Raw genomic sequence first — 23,742 nt, forward strand, 5'->3', positions numbered from 1 at the left:
GCTAAAGAGAAGAACTGTCTACAGCAATTTAACAGTTCAACAGCCTCTACAACTCTCTGTTCTGCCAGCGTGAAATCCTCCATCTCAAAGTTCACTCCACAGCATTGTTTTTGTTCAAAACATTTCAACAAGTTCTTTTTCTTGATTTAAGTTCAGACTTTAATGACCCACAGGAATCCTGCATCATACTAAAAATAAATGTTAGAGTTTTAGCACACAAGCTTTCAACAAATGGCAGATGATGATGATGTTATGCAGAAGCCGAGCAGCAACTGGCCAACAAAATGTCTGGGAGGGTGAGAAGAAAACAACTGCCCCAGCATGTGGTCATTAAAGAAGCTGCGACTCCTGTTTGTGTTCGGGACGACAGATGGCCCACGCTTTCTCTCTGACAGCAGGGAGGAACATTCCTCTTAACTAACTGCTGACGGGACACCTCCGAGTTCAGCAGCCTCTGACACAGAGTTGCACCGAGAATACAGAGCGTGTTTGTTTGCTTACTGTTAGTACAACGGTAAGATTCGATTTATTTTGGCCTTTATTATAAAGGCCAGAATAAAGACTCACAGGATTTCAGCAAAGTTTGAGGGGGTGAAATTGTCTGGGAAGGACTCCAAATCAGGCCCCAGCAGGAGGACACGGGTCATCTGCTCATCCCCCAACAGGGTAAAATTTAGACCATCTGGGGGAGGGATGGGCAGCACTTCAGGACATTCTCAGAGGGCCAGACTTTAAACAACTGATTTAAACATGCATTGTCTTTTGATCCCCTTCCTATCATTTTGAAAGTTAAGCACTTAGTACTGAGCCTTCCTCATAGAGTGATCTGGTCACCACTCTCATCCTGCAGAATGACAGACTCCAACTCCAGCTTCTTGGACTGCACCCAGCAGTCCTACATCTGATTTGAAGATCTGCTTCCAGAACTTGCTGCAGGTGGAAAACTGGTTATGGAGAGCTGAACGAGTCACAAACAGCAGCTTCAGATTGTGGATGGGATGAGAAAGTCACTGAAAGACAGTGATACTGATACTGCTCCTTTATTGTCACAAAATATATTTAGTTTAATTTGAGGTGGTATATAGCAATGGATCAGTTCATGATAAACAAGAACAAGTTTGAGATCCCTCCATTAAAGCATGTAAATTAAACTTTAATTAAAAACTCTCCATTTATCAAACTAAAAGAAAACGAGATACTACTGTGAAAGCCTTGAACTCCTATATCGGAGATCTTCACACATTCATTTTGGTTTCTGCTCCAGTTCAGTTGCTCCTGAAAGTTTCTCAATACACCCAAATGGAAACTGTGACCATACTCCCAAACCTTCCTCAGGTAAATATCCACAATTCCTGCTCCTTCTAGGTTGTAGCGCATCTCCACTCTTCAAACTAAACTCCCTCTGCTGTTGGTCAGAGCTGGACAGCAGTTTGCAGTCAGCAGGAATGTGTTGGTGACAGCCTGGATCACATTACTGTCACCCGAGGAGGCCGATAATCTCTCAGCTGCACAGCAGGGTCGGCTAAACGTCACACGGGAGCCAAATCGCCCGCTAATGAAAGCATGATAACAAAAGACTGAGTCTCCCTGCAAAGCAGAGACAACTACCATCATAACATGAGCAAACATGAGTTTCTGCTAAGCTTCTACACTTGATTCTTCCTGTGATGCAGAAACATCCTGCTCAGATGGGAAACGTTCGATAGATTCAGGTCTGAAAACCAATGGCTTAGACAGTTTGCTCAAATTATGGGAGATTAACAAGTTAAATAAAGTAGATAAAAGAATAAAAACTCAAGTCCAACATTCAGGTCTGGATCCAATGTTCCAGCAATACATAAAACATCATTAATTTCTGTAGCTTCTGAGTCATTTTTATCATTCCTCATCTCGATGATTGCTCTGTCGGGTTTGGCGCTCGGCCCAAACTCTCAGAAAGCCGTTTCAAACCTGACAGGCGCCGAGGATCGAGCCGGATTACCACACTGTAACACTGCTGAGAGCCTTGTGTTGGCGGTTTAGTTGTTTGGTTTGTGAGATGCTTCTCAAGCAGCACGAATAATTAAACACAGCAGATGGTAGCTGTGTGAACCTTTTCTGTCCATAGCACCACAAGAAACACTTACTTTAGGAAGAGCTGGAGAGAAACCCTCGTTTATTCAGTAAATATGGTCTGAAACAGTAGGGTTATCTCTTGGGATAAAACTGAACCACAGAGGTCCATTCAGATCATCTCTTACGGAGTACGAAATATTGGAGAAAAATGCTTGTGTCTATGTAAAGAGATTTGGTTGACATCTTGGTTGTCCCCTTTGGTACAAAATGTTTGATAATTATTGCTTTAACATGATCGGCTGCATAGGTGGGGAAAAAAGCAACTGTATCTGCACTTATGTTTTTAGTTCATCTAATTTGTACAGACTTGTAATGTGAATGTTTCACAGTGTACTCAGAGCTCAGGTTCAGACTGATGAAATATTCATAGCCTGTTTCAGAGGATTGATTTCCAAACAGGTGAGAGGAAGGAGGAGGGACAACAACGCTGGGAGCAGATCAGCTGCTTCATTCACCGACATTTACAGACAAACTGCCAGTGACTCACAGTTCCAAGCCCATCCGAGGCCATGGAACACCTTTTCAAAAGACATGAAGAAACAGTGCACGTATCGAAGGGCATTTCCTTGATGCCCATCGATACGTCCAGTGTCAGCTAGAGCTGTGTCACATCATATCGTCTGAGATAATGCCGGTATTCATTTTTAAATGATATAAAATATCATATTGTGGTATGATTGCTATAGCAACTCCATGAGCTTGTGTTCCCTAGCGCACACAACAATAAAAAGAGCCCAGGCATGTCTGAGAGGAAGCCTCCAGTAATCGTTTAATGCTGCAGAATCGACTGCAGAACATCCCAGGAAGAGAATATTTTCAAGGTCAAGTTATTTTAGTCATTGTAAAACTAAACTGTGAAGCCAGTTATGATGTACTTAACATTTCGAGGGAAAATACTGTCTACGCTACTTTTGTGCTTACCCATGCAGTCTTATTTCACCTTTTTCATCAGAAAAAGATAAGACATAAATACTGCATACAATGAACACAGTTTTACTGAATGTTTAGTATTTTTGTCTGTATCATCAGAAATGCTGTTATTGCAAGTGTTCTTTAAATATACTGTCAACAAAAGAAAACTGTCTTTAACTTTCAAATTTTAACCTCTGATTTTAAACTTACCTGCTCCGAGTTCACTGCCATCACAGCACAGTTAAAATGAGAGAGAACCATCTCAGTATTTCCGTTGAAACTTTCGTGTTTGTTGACAGAATAAATTCGGCTTGACATGAAAGGCCATTAGAGAGCTAAGTGCACAGACACTCTGAACTCTGACATGATTCCTGAATTCCTTCATTCACTTTGTTTAGTGTATTTTGCTCTTTTGATGACCATATGTTCAGAAAGTTTGATATAATTTACTATTGAGAAATTCACTGACGAATCACCATTTTCTACAATAACTTTTGAACATTTAATGAAGCCATACAAAGGTTTACATACTGGGATAAGCTTTTCTTTGGTACTGCTGAGTCTTAGAAAACTTGGTCCATTGTACATTTGTACTGGCCCTTGGTAGAAGGAAGAAAAAAAATTGCATTTTCATTAAGTTATACCATTTAGTATGTTTATATCATCCATCCATCCATCCATCCAGAAACACTGTCACTGGCCCATATCAGCTGGACTGTTTGTTGATGTACTCTTTCTCAACAACATAAGTCTAGTCCCAGCATTTTAAAATGTGTGTTTGTTCTGTTTAATGAGTTCCACTTTTTTTCTCTTATAATGATAATAAAATATTATAATAATTGTGAGAAAAAACTAGAACAGTTTTAAATCGACCTGCTCTGATGCCCGTGTGTTTCTAAAGGCCCCATTTTCCAAAGTTTAATTTAGTTACAGATGTAAGAAAAGCTTGCTTCTCCATCTTTGACCGGTCTCATGTTTGCAGACGACTGTGGACCTCAGCCTGTCTGTCTCTCAGCTGCTGCTGGGAAACTGTGTGCCAACAGGAAGCAGCAGCTCAGGGTGGGAAAGTTTTAATTGTTACCGTAATGACAAAGCTACACGGTAGCCTCAAACCCATGAAAACTAGGAGGTTAATATTTGATGGGTCATTATAGGGCTGGGCGATATATCAAAAATTTATCGTTACCGAAATTTATGACTCTCATCGACGTCATTTTGCCCATGTCGGTAAATTCGGTATTTAAAAAAAAAGAAGAAAAGGCATGTGCAGGTTGGCGATGTTCATGTCCCTTTAAGACACTGTGCTACGTTACAGACTTGACGGGGTGGAGTCACATGACTCTACTACCTGTAACAAGACGAGACACGGGTGAACAAATGGAGGACGATTTAAATGTTGAAGCAGCAGCGACGGAGGTAGAGCTGGTGGAGGAGGAAGAGGAGACACTTGTTAACAAAAAAAATGCATCATCAATCGTTTGGCAACATTTTGGATTCAACAAGGATGATATTGATCAAAAAATTGTTAAATGTAAACTCTGCAAAAAGACTGTTGCGTCAAGTCAAAGTAACACAACCAACCTCTTCCACCACCTGCAGCACAACCATGTGATTCAATTCGAAGACATAAAAAAAAGCTCAAAGCGAGAAGAGATTAGGAGGACCAGCAAAAACGTCTTCCTCCACCAGGCAGCGGTCAATAACCGAAGCATTTGCTAGTACTCAACTATATGAGCGAACTTCAACAAGATGGCAAGAAATCACAAATGCTATAGGCTACCACATAGCAAAAGACATGGCTCCTATTGCTACAGTGGAACGCAACGGGTTCAGACACTTCATGAAAATAATTGACAAGAGATACGAACTCCCATCACGAAAATATTTTTCAAAAACTATCATTCCCAGCATGTACAGCACAGAGAGGGAAAAGGTTGCTGCTGAATTGAGATACGTAAAGTTGCAAAAAAGTATCTTTGCATCCCAGCCACCAGCTCCCCATCCGAGCGGGTTTTCAGTTCTGGAGGAAACATTGTGACATGCCTCAGATCCTGCCTGAAACCTGACATGGTCAATATGCTTGTGTTTCTTAGAAAGAACCTGGAGTAAACACTACTCAGGTAAACATCTACAACAGTAGTTTGATTGAACCGCTCAGGATACCAAGTCTGCTGCTGTCCCTTTTTGAAGTGCCCTGTTCAAGCCCTGCCTAATTTTAACTATCAGTGTTCTATTGAAGTTTTTTGCAAACAGCACTATTTAATGTTTTTGTTTAAGAGTTTATAGTTTTCACTAGTCACATGGCAGTGCTTAGTATTTATTATAGTTTTTTCTGTGTTCAATTGACATTTGTGTTTGTGACATTATTTGTTTACAAGTTATAGTACCTCAAGGCCTTAGCAGAGATAGGCCTTTGTCCATGATGGCATTACATTTGCACAATCATTGTTTACTTTGTGAATAGCCAATGTGAAACATATTTATTATTAAACTATTTTGTTTACAAGGGATACACATTTTTTAGAGAGCATGGTTACATATTGTATCCTACACTTTTTATTTTGTTCAGTTAATAAATCTTAACCACTAAAAGTACTTACTACTATTGTCTTCATTTATTTTCAGTGACATTTTACAGTCCTTTAAAGTGGTAATAATATAATTGCAATGAATAGGTCTAGGGGGAATAATATTATCAAAATAACTGGAGGAACTATGCTGCCTGCCACAGCCCCATCAAATGAAAAAAAAAAAAAAAAAAAATTGTTTTTTTGGCACTTGGGGTGGTTATCGTCCATTTATCGTTATCGAGGTTAACTGCTCAATTTATCGTGATATTGATTTTAGGCCATATCGCCCAGCCCTAGGTCATTACTTCATGTGTCTTAATCAATTTTATCTGTTATCAATCAAAAGATGGCAGCAGTGCTAAGGGCTTGGTGACTAATTTTGCTCTCCAAGATTATGAAAACAAAATAATCCAACAAACTTTGACTATCCTTGCCACCCTCTCCACCCACAGACGGATGCGAGATAAGCTATACAGCCACAGAGCATTCACTAATTTGTGTCAAACTCTGAGCAACCCCGCTTCATTCATCCCCATTTATACGTTTTCCTTTTATGTTAAAAGAACAAGATTTCAACTTCAAGAACATCCCTGTAAAAGACATGTTAAGTTTAACAGAAGGGTAAGACAGCCATGTTTTTAAGGTCCCCCCCCCCCACAACTTTGTGGAGGCCATTTTGGATTGGCAGACGGCTACATTTATGAAGAAACTGTTTAAACAGTTCAGTGTGAAAGACTTCTGACCTCAACCCCCCTCCACAGCATCCTGACATCTGACAGGAGGTGTCTGCTTCCACAGCTCTCCAAAACCCGATGACGCAATGTTCACACCTACTTCACACCAGGCCTGACCAGCCATGCAGGGGTGAAAACACTGTGCTTCACCTTCTACATCCATTTTTCCCTTCTTTGAGGAAATAACACACTCATTATTAATCAAACTCACAAATAAACATTTTTATGGCTGAAGCAACCTTTAGCAGCCAGATTCCTGAAAAAAAAAAAAGCCTTAACAAGCACAGACTGTAATTTGTTCACGAGTAATGTTTAGATGTGTTCAGATTTTTGGATGTATTATCACATCAATTCTCCTACAGTATCAATATGTGTATCATTAAATATATTTTTAAAAAGGTTCTTTCTTGCTGTACTTCCTTAGCTGCAGTGCAGATTGAGTATGAATAAAGTGACTGTGGATAAAATAACAACTGTGGGTGTTTACAGAGGTAGTAGTAGTAGTATACTACTACTACTACTACTACTACTACTACTACTAGCAGCTTGGCCAGCTTGTCTTGTAAGACTGGTTGTTGCTATGACAACAGAAAAGATGCTCCACACAGAATTCTCAAGCATGGCTAGCAAGCGTTAAAGCAGTGCCTACGTGTGGATCGTACGTAGCTGCATAGCGTTGTAAATAAGCACGGTTAGACAGAACACAGCCTCAGTCCCATGATGCCGTGACTGAGTAAACAAGTGGCTTTATGCAAACCAGTCAGCCGTAGCACAAAATGCACGTTAACCTGCAGGAAAAGAAAGCTGTTGTGCTGCTAACATCAGGTAAACTTGGTAGCACCGAGCGGCCATAGTGCCAAATATTCAGTGACATTTCAAATCAATGAAATGTTAATGAAAGAAAAATAATAATAAAGGGTCTTAAATACACAAGCAGGATTTATATGGCCAATGATTAACATCCTCTGTCAGACTTGACTCAATTTTGACTGTTAAGGAGTATTTATAAGACTTGGTCATTATAAAGTTGGTTATTCTAGCCATCTCAAGCACGGGAGAGAATATCAAAAAAGCTGCAGGTTAAACTCCAGCTGCTCATCAACAGTCGAGTTAATCATTTATCAAAAAGATGAAAACAAACAAAACGAGGAGCGCCATGATACCTCCCACCTTTAAAGAAAACACGCTGAAGCGAAAACCTAAAGACATCCATTATTTTATTCAAGCAGAAATGAAAAGAACTGTTGCTTGGTAAAATTTTGCATTTTTAATATAATACTAAAGATCTATTTGGGAATTTGGGTTGTTGAATTATTATTACTGGAATGTTTAATACAACAAACTCCATTAAAATCCATTTAAACTACTAAAACAAGTTTAAATATCTACTTATAGATGCAGTTTATACCCTTTCAAAACTTTGTGTATTGAGCATTTGTCTCTGTTGAGGTCTTAAATGGAACAAATAACATGTTGAATTTGTTAAATGTGTAGATCTAACAGTAGTTTTCAGGTCTTACAGTTTGCATTTTTAATATACATGTAAAAACAACCTACTGGGCAGTTAAACGTGAAAATACCCTCAGCCCTTATTTTTTTTTAAACCATTGTCTCAGGGCGGGCCAATTTTACAAGCAGTCTTTAAATAATCCTAACTCTGTTATAATTTGTCCTAGAGGCAAAATTCAAACAGTTTCAGAAAGACGAGAATAAAGGTTTTAAGAGTGTCACTGCTACCAAAAACTCCACTGTGTCTAGATTTTAGTATGCACTCTACCATTCTGGGCTAGAGCGAAAACTGAAATGATTCCTGAAAGAGGAGAATTACTTTGTAATTTTGCAGTCAAAAATCACAAATCCAGTTGGCTTGTGTGATACTCGGGTGATAAAGGTCAGATATCTCCTCAGAAACTTTCTGTACTGAAGGTTTATCCCTGTCGAGGTCTCAGTCACCTCTTCATTACAACAAATGACACGTGTTGAGTTGTTGAAGCACAAAGATGGAGTCCGGACCCGACACTCCCCAACTGGGCGAAACAAAAGGAATCTTTACACCACCACCCAAAAACAACAGGACGAGGGTGGAGGGCTGCAAGGAAAAGTGGTAAAAGAGCAATGAGGCTATTCATAGCTTGACTAGGCCTCTGTCAAACCCTGCCCTATATCTCACACACACATATACACACACATCCTGACCATTCATCTGAGGGGTGTGAGGCAGCCTTCTGTCGAACAAACACCATTCAAGAGGAAAAAGGATTTCCTTGAGCACCGTGTAGATCTGTCCTCAAAAACTAAACAAATGGGAACTGTGGGAGTTGACTGAGTGAAAAGCAGAGCAGACCTACTGTATCACAGTGATTTATATCAAACTTTAATATTTATCTTATTATTTACAAGTAGTGGTGTAAAGTTATTGTGTTTTAACAGTAACCATTCAGGAGTATGAGGCATAGTTATGTTATATTTAGCACTTATTTCAATCACATCCGGAAAAAGTCTACACTTGACCCCACCCTAGACTCTTTAACTTTAGTATTTTTATTATATTTAATGAAATCATTACCTTTATACATGTATACTTTTACTTCATAGAACACACACATTGGTCAAAAGCTTCAGAAGTCCCAGAAATAACCACATAAAAAATTTAGGGTTAAAACTCACTTCTGTGCACCGATTCTGAAAAATAAGGAATCACACCTACAAGGCGAGCCTGGTATCAAAGGTGAAATGCATAAAAAGGAGACATTTCATATACGATAAATTGTTTTGACCATCCAACTACTCCACATGGAAAACGCACTTCGAAGTTTTCGAATTAGTCAACTGACCCTGACATGAGGTGGAAAACTTGAGACCTCTCATAATAGAGCAAAATTCATCTCAAAACACTTAAAAACATAATGTGTTCACGGGTGAATTTCTAAAGGGCTGCTGTCAGTGGTGTAGCACTGTTTTTGAACCAATCAGACAAATGATCAATAATTCAGCTTAATTAGTGAGAGAGAGATATCAGCTAAACAGCTGAATTGAAGTAAAAGTAAGTAAAGTTTACAGGGGTCAGTTTCTGGTTTTGCAGCCTGTCTAGTAAACAGTACGCTGCATGATCGGTGTATTTGGATATCTGGACCTGCTGATATAGCTAACGTGACTCGAGACACTCTCTCTACTGAGCGACCCAAAAGTTGCTCACAGATGGAAAAAAAGCAGGAAGAGGGCCTCGATGGAGATATTCCGGCTGCTTCCTGTGATTCACCGCTCTTCCCTGGGTGAACTCAACTTCACTGATAAGAAACTAAGAGAAAAAAAAGAAACATCCACCAGCTGGTTCAGTCTTTGATCACAATCACACTCCTCGACAATCAGCACTTCTCATTTAAATCCATCTGGTTAGAGCTGGTGCAATTACCAGGGTAACATTTATTCATGACTGAACAGCACTCCCTGAAAACATCCAATAACACCACAAACTACAACTAAGGCTACGTCCACACTAGCTCGGATAGATTTGAAAATGGCGTTTTCAACTGAAAACGCTCTGCGTCCACACTAGCGTTTTCAGTCGTTTTCACAGAGTCGTGCATCCACACTGAAACGGATGAAAACGCTTACGTTCCAGTCCTGCGCAAAAGCGAGTGAGAATTAAAGAATTTGAAGAAAAGCTATCTGGAGCATGTACAGGCTGATATTCATCTTTTTTAGAGCTGTCAAAACTGAGAGCAATCAAAGCAACCGCTGTATAATGCACTCCGCTACCTTTGTTTATTTGGTCACATGACTGCATCACATGACTAAAATACGTCATCGTTTTAGAAAGTCTGCATTTTCGTGTGTCCAAACTGCGACGGGACAGCTGTGTTTTGAAATGTATGCGTTTTCGAGAGCATTTTCAAAACGCTGCGTTTTTCCTTGAGGAAAGCGCCGTCTCAGTGTGGACGGGAGGTCAAAACGGAGAGAAAACGATGCGTTTTCAAACGAAAACGCATTAGTGTGGACGTAGCCTAAGAATGAAAAGAGTTATCAATATCTCTGGCTACGTGAATCATCAATCACTTGTTGATAGCAGAACAATCAGTTTTCTTTTTTGCTCATTTAAGACTAAACTGGCTGATTGATTAAAGTAAGATAAATTTAAGATTTAATGATACTCTGAAGAAAATTGTGACGAACTGTTGAATAAACGAGATAAATTCTCAGGCAGGACACTCAAACTTCGAACACCCGATCCTAAAAGTAATTTCTAAAGGTTACTGATGCTGTTTTGCTGTCGTTCTTTCTTTCTTTCTTTATTCTCCCCATGAATTTCGGTTGATATGATAAATCATCATAGGTTGTAACCCAACATGTCCTTCTCAATATCCACAACAAGCTACTTCATGCAAGTAGATTTATCAAATCAGCTTCAACGGAAGTGTGAGAAAAACACTGTACCCAAAACACAAAGTGCCTTGAAGTGCTGGTTTCTGCTAGCAGCATGGATGGTATGAGCATCCAGTTCAACACATTTTGAAACTTCAACTGCTAAGTCAGGGAAAAAGGAAAGAACAAAAAAAATAAAATAAAAATCAGAGACCCTTACTTTGAATGTCTAAGATGTTCACATCTTAGACAGATTAGATTTTTACACTGACCATATGATGGAAAGCCAGACACAAGCAGAGCAGACGCAGCAGATTAAAGATTTCATTTTGTCCATGAAGTGCATCTTTGATAAGAATTTTGCCCCCAGCTGAGACTGTCTTATGCTCTTTGCGCGGGACTACACTGATTAAAGGTCGTCGTCCCCACTAAACAAACATGATGACATGGATGTCGCGTCCTCCTTATCGAAAACAAAAGTTTCGGTTATTTCGTCTTACTGGATGAGACGTTGTTTATTTGGATTCATTCCAGCTGAGTTTAAACAGTGAAAACCTGCCAAACTTCACTCGTGTGAGTCTGGATACACAAGAAGACGATCGTTTTCTTTTAATTTGATGATGTGTTGAAAGTCAGTGACAGGCTCCTCAAAAACACTTTGGACTGGATTACGTTACAGAAGCTCATTTTCAGCCATGTAATCCTGTATTTATTTCACATGCCATTTGATAAATGGCCATCCTAATAAAGTACCTGTCAATCCAAAATCCATTTATTTGTGATTAAAGCTGTTTACTTATGTCACAAATCACAATCTTGCAGACGTTGCAAAAACTGAAGTTAACTTTTAAAATTGATTAAACTGTGAGTGAACTAGACCTACCACAGCTTAGTGAGCAACCTGCCAAATTCAGAGTCTGTGGGAAACTGAACTACAGTCTGTCTTTGTCTGCTTCTGTTTCAACTTGTTCCTCAATCTGTAGCTTTGTTTCTGTGTAAAACAAATCAGGGGTGGATACAAGAAGCTAAAAAGACACTGCGTTGCATTTAAGCTTGAAGAATTGGTTTGGGTTTCGAGAGCCTCCCTGCTGCTCGCTGTGTGAGAGACTGAAGCGCCACCACAAACCTCAACAGCAACCTCCTCACTGTTCTTTGGTTTATAAGTCCAGTAACGAGGATTCACTCAACCAGTCTGTTTGATTTACAGGTGCGCTCATAACTGACAGGCAGGTAGCCATTCAAACTGCCTGACATATTGTTAGGACAGGTATGCTGTTCTTTGACTTACATCATTAATACAATATTGGGGAAAATTACCAAAATCCTCATTTAGGTTCAAATAAAAATCTTTATTTGGTCGTGAAGTAGAAATGATCAATTTATTTCAAGTTTTTTCCAGGCATTAACCATATCATGATGTACAATACTGGATCATTATGCACTTCTGAATCTTTATTTAGACACATGCTGTTTGCACAAACAGAAGCTCAGGTAAACACAACAAAGCTTGTGGAACAAACCTGCAGTGTCCCTGGTCTTCTGCCACATAATCCCCTTCATTTGTTTTTGATTAAGTTCATTCCCTGGCCCGTTACACTTCAGCTTTAAATGCTGTGTCAGTGCCTCTGTTACTAACGTAGCTCAACATCAGCAGTCCAGAAACAAGATATAAATTAATCCACATATGAATTAATATCTCAGGTCACATGACTGAAGCGTCCACTCAAATAACTTGATATTCAGAAACAGTGACCTTCACTGAAAGTCAAATTATCACCAGCTTTTCTAAACAGGCACCAGCACAGTAAGGTAACACACTGATCACCTTAATTAGTAAACACTCCATAGAGCCCCTTTAATGTCTCATTTTTAATGTTCTTGATTATTTTATAATATTATTATTCTGATAGACTGTTTAAGTTTAGCGTTCAACTAAAGCATTGGTTTCTCAATGATCATTGGCCAACACTGGTCTGTCTGTTCCTGTACCAACTACCAATAATTATGCTCTTTGGAAGTCATGTGACCCATTTAAAACAACTCTCTTTAAACTGAATCCAAAAATACAACAAAGAAGTTTCCCCGAGTCACCAAAGACATGTGGTGGTGAAAATGATCAATGCAATCTGACCAGATTGCAGATAACAGATGTTTCCAGCTGCTGCTCATGGCCCACACTTTTAAAGTCTGATTAAAATGGGTTTCACGAGTGACAGCTGTAATCTAGATGGTTTTTGGGGGTTTCGTTTTTTTTTAAAGAGCCGCCAGGAAGCTCTTTGTTAGATAAAATTCCTCAAACTGAAACCACAGTGATGCTGATTTCTGGCAGCTTTCTGCTGATCGACATTTTTAGAGATAAAATTGTTTATTTTGGCCAAAAAGCATCGAGAGGAAGAGGAGGGTCAAAGAGTCAAAGTCCATGTTAACAATCTGATTTTACAGACTCTGCATTTCCAACCAGTCGGATTTAAAACTTGAAACTAAAAACTGTTCAAGTCAGTGAGTTTGTTACAACCAGTTTTACAGCCCAAACAGGGAAATCTTATCAGTTACATACATTCATAAAGACGTCATTACTTTTGTCAAAGAAGTTTGGCTGCTTGTAAAATAACCGGCTGGAAACTACTTTGACAATAAAACTCACAGTAACTTTACAGAGTCCAAAACAAAAACATGAAGTGATCCAAAATTGTGTTTTTGGATTACAAACTAAATGACGGTATTTGGGGTTGTTAGTTGAACAAAAAACAAACAAAGAACGCTTCTGTGAAGCATGTTTGACTCCTGTCAAAAAAAAATCTACACAAATGTTATCATTTTGATTTTTTTAATTAACTGGTAATTCTCCTCAATTCCACGAAAACACCAACAGAAGTCTTCTTTAATCATAAAAATGTTCTTGAAACTCAAATATATTCAATTTAGCAACAAAGGAGGCAAAGAAAAGAAGGAAATGATCATGTGTGAGAAGCAAGGACACAAGACAATGTTTAGCATTTTAGCTTGAAAAATTATTTAGTTTAAAGTTACTGAGTTAAACACTCAACTAACTATACAATGGGAAGTATATCTTGGGGGCCAAAATCAGGATATAAGTGTATATAATACTGACTTGTGTTTCCATTTCCAAACCCATCAGGCACTATTGGTGCCTGGTTAAAGCATGCTAGCAGTAATGTTTAACAGAATAATGGAGTTTTTGTTCAAGAACAAGCAATAAAAATATTGATTCCACCCATTCCCCGTGAAGAAAAAACAAGGCATGAAGTTCAAAGGGAGCAGGAAGGAAAAAAAAATAAACGTCAATTTTTACAGGAAGAAACTTCCAGCAGCCATCTGCTGCGACCAGTTGGGGGCGAGGGGATCAATACCATATGCTGAAATCAAGGACCAATACTGACTTAAAAAAGAGAAGAAGTGATTTAAGAAACAAACAACGCTGTAACTGCATTAAATACGTTAGCTTGCTGTTACCCATTCCCTATGTAGTTTCCTCCAGTCTACTTGTTCATTGGCTTTTATTTCCCGCGCACCTCTCCATAAAGAGGTCATTGACCTCATATTTAGAGTGTGCCAACCGTCTAACCAGCCTGTCGTCATGTGTAACTACACCTGTCGGGAGTAGGGAGGTATGTGGATCTGTCTGAACATGTTCAGTTAATTCCCTGAGACGTATGTTTACCAGTGAGTGACAGCTGTTTGATCAGCCTGCACAGAAACATGGGGTAGACTCTTATTGTACCCTCACTGTATTTATTGTAAGCATTTATTTATAGGTCACACATTTCTTCAGTTAGATCAGGGGAACATGGTGTTGGAGGACTGCTCACATTTACATGAGACTAAACACTGATGAGCTAAGAGCTTTAAGGCTGTACTCACAGTACTCTCGTCCTTGCAAGGTTCACCAAGTTTTACAAGATTTTAATGTTGATTTAAATAGAAGAGAAAAGCATGAAAGCAATGGTTTGATTATAAGATGAAACAGAAGCATTTCAGATGAAATATATGAAAACACAGCCTATAAATCTACTACCCAACATTTAATAACTAGAAATATTCCTAATGGTTAAAGATGGATAAAAATTGTGTCTTTAAGCCCGATTTTTTTTTCTAAATGTGCCTGACCTCCACTACGAGCTGGTGGGCCACACTTACATTCCAACCTGTAGCAGGTGGAGAACTGCTGACGCTACGCTGAGCTCAATGCTGCAGAGACGAGCAGCAACTACCATGAAAACTGCTGAACAAGATTGAGTTGGAGTGCAATCTCCAGAGTAGAACAAGAACTATAATCACCATCTGTGGTCCAAGATGTTGGAGATGGCGTCTGTGACCACTGACCACTCAAGCAAGATACTCGAGACAGTGGACTGACATCAAGGACTGCCATAACAGCAATCCAAGCAGGCTCCTCGTCGGGAAACACGAGAAGGGAAGGACCCTTTAACCTGCTTAGCAACAGCTCAACTTTCAAATTAAGGACAAGTTGTTTGTCCACTACTAAACTGTCTGTCTGAGACAACATGATCAATAAATAAATGAGACCTGATGACACAATTCTTACCCACCTTTAACCATTAGGAACATTTCTAGCTATGGAAAGTTAGGTAATAGATTTTTTTATTTTACAGGAGGATGGGGGTTCACGGTAATACCGGTATAATGTTGGACAACGATAGGAAAATGAAATATCGCGATAGAATATGGGTAAAACGCGCATGCGCAGTGGCTTTGTTTTCATATGCACATGGCGGAAAAAGCATGGCGGCGAAAGCAGATTGTTGATTGAAACGGATGAATCAGAATTGGTTTGTAGAAATGCTGCAACTTCAGTGGCGTGGAACTGGTTTAGCTTTCATCCGTCAGATACACAACAAAGCACTATTTTTGGTAGAGCATGCTAGCGGGCCGTCGTTATTACCGTGTTTTTTTGGAAAATACGGCACACTTAAAATCAATCCTTTGATTTTTCTGAAAAAATCAAAGGATCCCAAAGGCAATGAAATCCTGTGGGAAACACTGATAAAAAACTGGATGTGCCCCCTGGTGGCCACTGAAACGGATCCATGTTTAAGAGACTTCCTCAATGGCTTGACTTTTTAGGCTTAGTCTTTTTTTCTATACAGTCTATGTAAAAAGACAGCAAAACTAAGAGCAGAGGAATAAGAAACCAGAGTGACCGAAAAAAATGGCTTGAGTTGGAGATCAGGTGGAGAAATTCATTGGAAACCTGCTTGTGATTTTACAGTCAAGATGGCTGAACGTACTTTCCATGAAAAGAACCTCTAGCTTGGATCGCACGAGTTGAGCAAAGATACATAACACACACCCCGACTGCCTACAGCCAGCAGCAGCAATCCACTCTGTCAATACTACAGCAGGATCAGAGCCAACAACACATCTCATTTCTAAGCTTCTGTTTGCCACTTTACCAACTCATGTCTTTTTAACTTTGGAAAATAAAGGAAAATTATCCTGATAACCACTTTAACAATTAAGTAAACAACTCCATTATTTTCTAAGAAAACAAAACAAAACACTTTGAAGCCTTTCAAATGTAAAATCTGAGGTTTTTCACTGTCATTTGCAATCAAACCATGGGACTGACGCTCACGTGTCTGTCATTCATTTTCACGCAGAACAAAGTCACATAGTCAGATGTGGTTTAATAGCACCTCCAGCATCACGTTGACCTTTTCACTCGGCACATGACAGGAGGCCCACCACTTTACTGCATTTAGCTCTGCACTGTCTTTACTGCTAAATGGCCAGTGCACTGGTATGTATGCATGTGAATGACTGTATGTGTGCATACTGAGGCAAAGCTAGGCTGAATGGTTTTCTCTCAGCAGTGTAATAAACGCATACAAACACAGGCCGAGATCCTCCACAATGACCCAGGGAGGTAAAATTACAAATCTTCTTCTTCTTCTTATTATTATTATTAAAAATAAAAACATAGGACAATTTTACAGAGATTTGATATTTGTTTAAAGAGTTTGATATGAATGTCATTACACCTTGGTAAGTAAGTATTTTTTTCACTTATGGTATGAATATGAAGAGATTCTGGCAGGAAAATGTCCTGCGTTGTTTTTTTTTGTTTTGTTTTTAAATAAATAGTTTTTCAGAGTAGGATTGGAATACAGGAAAATGCACAGTAAGGCAACAGAGGCTCACTGACTTGGCTAATTATCCCTGTCTGCTTAGTTTACCTCAGATATCAGACTATTAATACATTAATAACTCTCAGGTTATCAAACTTATCAACTTCAGAGGGGTTAAAAGGTCAAAAATAAAATTTAAATAGTTTCCCTGAACTTGTTCCTAAATTTTCCTATAATGGGTCATTTTACACAGGAATTTTCTGTTTTTTCCAGGAAAGCTGCATACTTGCCTTTTAAAACCATGGAGATAAACCGCTTTTCAATAAAGTACTTTATGCATTTATGATGAAAATTGAATAATAAAATAAAATTAATAATAAAACCAATAAAATGATAGTCATCTGCTAAGAGTCACGTCCTGGTAGGTTAAAACAGGTCTTTATTACATCTGAGCGTCGTTTTATGGCAGATGTGCTAACTGGTCATGCCTGTTTATTGCTTAACAACACTGTTAGTGATGAATATGAATACTTGGCTCAGTGAATGTGGGAGTGCAAATCCCACAGTCAGTAAACAACACTGTAACCACCACAGAGAGTTTCCTTATCAGACAGTCTGTCAGCCAACAATGTTCAAGTCAAATTAACCTGCACTATACTGGGGATTTAAGGGATTTTTTTTGTTGTTTTAATCTGTGTTTAGACTGCGTTCATTTTTCAGTCAGATTCTTAAATACAAACTAAAATTATATTGCAAAACAACAATAATCAAGTTTTCAAGTATATTCTCAAGTAGAATTTCTGCATTCTTACTTATTTAAATGTGCTTTAGAAATGCTTTTCACATAATAAATGTTTCTTATTGCCAGTGTTTATGTGACGAGTAACTAAATTAAATAATTAAAATGTTAGACCTTCCTGAGAATCTTAGGTACCTCTAACAAAAAATGTGGAATGACTTCCTTTTTCAAGGACTTGGAACAGACTTTCCATTCATATCTAAAAGGATTTAACGTTAACATTAACACTGAGCAACAACAGCCAATGTTTGCTTAGAAATGTAGCCCACTAAATAGTAACTTCAAACAACAACATGAACTCCACAAAAAGAGAAAAAAAACTGATTTGGCTTCACACTGGCTTTTAAAAGTTGCAATGTTAGTGAACAAGAAAGAGAATAAGTTAATATCAAAAAGCCATCGTCTACATCAACCGTGCATTTTCTTTATATGGGGTGTTTAGTTTTTTGGTATCAAATAAAACCCCAGCCATGTAGCCATGTAGTAAAATAACAATGTGAGCGGATATGGTTGGCTTCTATATCCAATCTCAGGGGCTTACATGGTAACCACAGCCTAAATCCAAATATCCAATCATCTGTCAATTCAGAACTATTTTAGCACCATGTCTCTCTCTCTTATAGTCTCTGAACATCACCAGATTTACGCAGCATAGGCAAGTTATTTCTATCCAGCCAACTATATATTACTTTCTAACACTGTTCCCCACTGCCGGGGATAATGCTAGCTCCCTTAGTAAATGAGGGTGTTGTTAAGAACACCTTTGTGGCTGTACTTAGACAACGTTTAATACTACAAAATGATTATTTTCATAAATATAAACAAAATGTAATTAGGAATACATTAATATACAATCCACTATCATCTACATATTGGCAAATCTACAAACATGAGAGCCATGCATTATAAACTATTCAACCATGTAGCTAGGTTTACCTGGCAATATTTTTGCTTTTTTAAAGGTAACATATACTTTTACCAGCTCATGGTGTAAAAATCAAGTTTTCTTTTCCATTTTTGTTATTTAAGGGTACTTTGCAAACAGGACTGCAAGCTTCCAGTAGTAGAGGTCTACTACATCATACACAACACAAACAGAAGTAAAACATATCAATAAAAGGAAGAAATAGTAGAAAAACTATTATTAGATTATAGTAAAATATTCAAACAATTTCAGATATTTTAAGAAAAATAATATTTACCTGTTGTATGTGAATTTAGCTCTGACTAAATATATACATGCTGTAAACTCCTTGAATCTAAAAGCAAACATTCCTCCAAGACACAAGCTTCCCAATTAGCCATAAACTAGAAACGTCTTTAAAAATATTAATTTTTAAAAAGAAAAAAAAAAATCACATAAAAGTAGTAGATTTTACTGTTTGCAGTTTATGGGACCGACACTGATCCATAAAGATCAAGAAAACTCCTGCATGACAAGTAGGTTAAGGCCGGGAAAAGCAGAACTTTACAGTTAGCCATTAACTCTCCTCTCTGCCCCCCAAAGAACCGCTAATTCCCTCCGAAAAGTGCCCCCACCCCACTACCACTCCCACCCACTGGATGTAGTTAGTTCCTACTCTTCAGCAGCCTTACCTCTCATCCACTCTACCACTTGTTGCGGGTTCCACTTGCTCACAGCTTCCATTTTTCTCCAAAGCGCTGGGAGCACCAGGGTTTAATTTAACTCCAGAACCAGCGAGACGAATCCGTTAATGGCACATGATTTTATCACAGAAAAGAACACAAGAGGTCCGTTACAGGACAGAGACACACGGTGAAACAACGACCCAACGGTCCGCCACTCACTGACGGACTGCCTGCCTGCTGCTCTGTGGTGACTGGTTAGCAGCGCGTGGAGCAGGTGTCAGGTTACCATTGCTTTGACCACGCCTCGTTATTCCTTTACCTCCAATCGCATGAGTGTATGCGAGGCTGTTGTTAACTTTTGTGGGGAAAGGGGGAGTGTGGTATGGAATGCCATTTATGTCGACATTAAACGATCAGAATATATATATATATATATATATATATATATATATATATATATATATATATATATATATAGATGTGAACGTTTTTGAATACTCAAAGGTTAAACGACAGCATTTGAAAGAAACTAATTTTTTATTCTTTTATTTCTTGTGTTTATTTGTTTTTCTTTTCTGTTTAAATACATATATCAAATGTACAATTAAGCAACAAAGCAACAACATGATTACAAAAAGCTGATAAAAAATTAAAATAATCAAGCTTTATTGTAATGTGTACAGTACTTAACAAATTTATTAGACCACCACCCAGTGTTATGTATATGCCACAGCTGCCCTAAATATTAGCCATTTCCAATTTATATTTTTAATGTTCTGTACTGCCTAATCCACCACAAACACGTTCCTATATTATAATGCTTCACTCTAATTTTTGCTGTTATACTTGAATTTTCAAATTGCTCGTGAAGCGCATCATTATTATTATTTTTATTAAGATGCTACATTCCACTTAGTTACTTGCGTTCTTGAATACAAAATTAGTTTTAGTGGATTAATTTTATGCTTAATTATTTTCTGACTTCTCAGAGTATAAAAACTTAAATTCTGTTTATTTTCCATCTAAATAACAATATAGTTTTTAGTGTTAAACATATTTTTGTACAGATTTCTAAATTATTTGTTTCTTGTTTTTATGGCAGGTGGTCTAAAAAAATAGTTAAACATATATTAGCAGTTCTTAGCACCCTATCAGGGGCTTCATTTTCATCAATACAAAACAGAGATTAACAGGAAAAAAAGAGACTAATCGTATTTGCTGGTTTTGTCAACTTCCTTTTTTAATCCCAGTTTTCACCTTCACTGAAAGTGTCCCAAGCATATTCCAAAATATAATTATGCCCTTTTATTCCTTTAAATGTCATTTTATAGAACTCAGATTTACATTTCGAATTTTCTGTGCAGTTTTTTAAAAAGTGCTTTCCCCATCATAACATAACATAATCATAGTCACATTTTTCAGGTCATACTTTAGGAAAATGTTTACAAATGTCAAATTCAGGCATTTCTTCTTTATATGAATGTTTATGGGATGAGAAAATAAGTAAGAAAGCAAATACTTAGGTAGGTATAACTTCTGTCTTTATTGGATTAGGGTCATTTGCTTGTAAATGCAGCTGCTCAGTATCAGTAAGGAACTTAGATAGTGTGTGCCACTGTACTTTACGTTTATTATTATTAGTGTAAATCATGTACATCACTGTTCTCTACGCTGCTGCTGCTAAATGTCCGTCTCTGTATGTTTGCCATTGGTTTGTTTTTATATTAAATGTCACCATGGACGACTTCCCTGTTATCTGTGTACATGTACTGTACACATGTGTAATAACCATAATCAGTGTGGCCTTCACTTTCTCAATATATTATTATTAGTGTTCCCAGCATTTACAGACACAACTCAGAAAACAAGCTTTTGAAAACGCTGCCCCCATTTCCCGGAATAATCCCAGAAGAACCTGAAGTTATTAGCTTTTTAAGGATCGTGAAAATGTTTCTCTTTGTCAATGCTACTCTCTCAATCTCCATGAGACTTTTACTTTCATAAAAGTGTATATAGAGAGCATTCATCATATAAAATGAGAGTTTTGAGGTGTTTCAAACCAAGAATGTAGTTGATTAATCTTTAAATGGAGCCTATTTGAAGATTCGCAGCAGCATTTTCAGAGGTGTGAGGTTTAGTCACTGCATAGCTCGGAAGCTCTGAAGATGAGTAGACTGTCATCCTAAACAAAGACATTTATCATGAATAAGATTTTGTTTCTAAGATTTTACATTTCTATGTTTCCTCCCATCATCCAGGATATCAGTGTTCATCCCATGTAAGTATTAGAAATATGCCCATTTTTGTTGTGATATAAGAGTATGTATGTTGTTTGCAACCCATAAATGTTTATAACCAAAACAACAATGTGTAAAAGTCCAGATTGGTAAAGGACTGTGAGACCTTTATGTCCTTCATAAAGAGGACGGACACAGAAAATGAAATATGGGGAAAGAACTTTGTTTGTTTAGGAAACTCAAACAATATTTGTCTTGCATTCCACACCATTACACCTTTTCATCTTTTAAAATAATGTGGGTGTTGCCTTTGACTGTGTTTTATCGGGTCATGTGTCTCTGGTAATATTCAGTCCACATGAGTTGTGCATGCATTTACTGGAAGTGTTTTCCTACCGAGACCTCTTCTCAGCCTCATATGAAACAAAGCCTCTGCACGGCTGATTATCACATTAAAAATGTTTCTTCTGGCCTGTAATCAGATCTTTGATCTTCTGAGCTCCACAGCAGCTCTGTCATGTGTGCTGGGTGTTGGCTTGTTAGGACTTTTTTTCTGCTGATGTTTCCCATGGGAAGAAGAGCTCAGCAGACTCTGCTCACATGGGTGAGAAGTCTAAACCGTAACGATCGAGGAGACAGATGTGAAATGAAAGTAGAAAACTGGAAAGAAACGAGGGTTGCTTATCAAGATGTACGACCACAGTGCTTTAAGAACCCTGAGTTAATATCAATGGGTGGACTGCGCAGGAGGAAACATGGTGGGGGGAAGTTTAACCTTCAGGGGACCTTATTTTAGGACAAAGTTACACTGTGAAAGGTTTATTGCAAATGTGTTTATAATATTATTGCAAATGTGTTTATAATATTATTGCTGTATTCATTTACAATATTTCACAGGAATTTGCACTACCATTAAGATAATTTCATTTACATTATTATTATTATCATATTATTTTTTATTAAAGTTTACTGTAAACTGGTTTACTGCTGGACTAATGTAGTTTACTGTTTACAGTAATACACAGTACAACAAACAAATTAAGCATCAGGAAAAAATATTGGTACTGCACTGTTGAGTGAAACATTGGTGTTGGTATCTGGGTTTGCATCACTAGAACAAATATGTTGTGAAGATATTTTCTGACTTCTTCGTGAATAAACATAAGGCAGTTTTTTAGAGAACACTGCCCTCTTTTGGCAGAAATTAGACATGACTTTGACTCTGCGTGGAAACAAACTGCTTTTACTTCATGAGCCACGTGCAGCCCAGTCTGATCTCGAGTATCAGACAGTAAAAATGTCCCATAATAGCCTATTTTTATTTTTTTTTTAAAGTCAGTAAGTCACTTACTTATTGTAAGTGTGAAAAAGTACTTTTTGAAAAAGACCCCCTCAGAATCAGAACACCACACTGAGGGAACCTCAAAGTAATCCACCAGGGACCAAAAACTTCAACAATAACTCAGTAGCACAATGAAGCTAATGGGCAGCATCACGAGGATAATAAAAGACATCAGCACAGGAAGACAGAATCCTCGAATCCAGACACTTACATTTAAAACAGCTGATTTTGCACTTCACTTCTAATTTCACTCTTTTAAAGAAAGCTGTCATCACAAAAGCGCTATATAAACGCAATCCATTATTATTATTAAGAGGTATATTTAACTGATAAACTGTACATTGTTACATACACTGTTAAGGAAAAGATTAAGAGAAAATAGAAAGGCCAAAAATGTTAACTTCACAATAAAATGAGTACTTTCGATCATCAAGTTGAGAGAAAATTAAAACTCATTAATTACATGTAATAATTAAAATCGTTCTTTTTACATTAAAATACATAACAATAATAAAGCATTGTAATGGAGGCCTGGTGAGGGAAAAACGGCTAGCATTTAAGAAATTAAATTAAGAAAGCAACATTTCACTTGGTCTTTAAAATGATCTTTGACCCTTGGTTTACATTGTGTTCCTGTCTGCAAGCTGTTTTCCTCTCATCTGTAGGATCCCTGTTACACGGGGACTCAACCGTAGTAACCGAGCCTCTGTGTTTACCCTGAGCCAGCTGCAGAGCTGCAGATAAAGCTGCAGCTGAGACTGGAATGATGTATATTAATATGCACACGGTGTTTCAGGAAGAGACCTGCCAATGCTGCTGTATTTTCAGGCAGACAGCAGCTGTGTAACTTTTCATTAGAACATAGTCAAGTCATAAATCTGGGCATTGTTCCCGGCAGGAATAACAAATATTTACATTATCTTTATTCATTGCCTTGTTAATATTCATTCAGTTTGTATGTCGGTGTGGTC

General features: G+C 37.9%; 1 protein-coding gene across 1 annotated transcript in view; it reads right to left on the reverse strand.

The window, feature by feature from the left end:
• The window catches only part of cnksr3 (cnksr family member 3), a 39,984-nt gene extending 20,550 nt beyond the window's left edge, over window positions 1-19,434 (reverse strand). The window contains exon 1 of the mRNA XM_084952285.1: window positions 19,199-19,434. Within this exon, the coding sequence (XP_084808411.1) occupies window positions 19,199-19,250 (52 nt within the window). The 5' untranslated portion in view covers window positions 19,251-19,434. The remainder of the gene's footprint in view (window positions 1-19,198) is intronic.
• Between the last annotated feature and the right edge of the window lie 4,308 nt (window positions 19,435-23,742).

The sequence above is a fragment of the Perissodus microlepis genome, chromosome 15, assembly GCF_051167445.1.
Source record: "Perissodus microlepis isolate ML-2025 ecotype Zambia chromosome 15, ASM5116744v1, whole genome shotgun sequence".
In the NCBI taxonomy this organism is placed as follows: Eukaryota; Metazoa; Chordata; class Actinopteri; order Cichliformes; family Cichlidae; genus Perissodus; species Perissodus microlepis.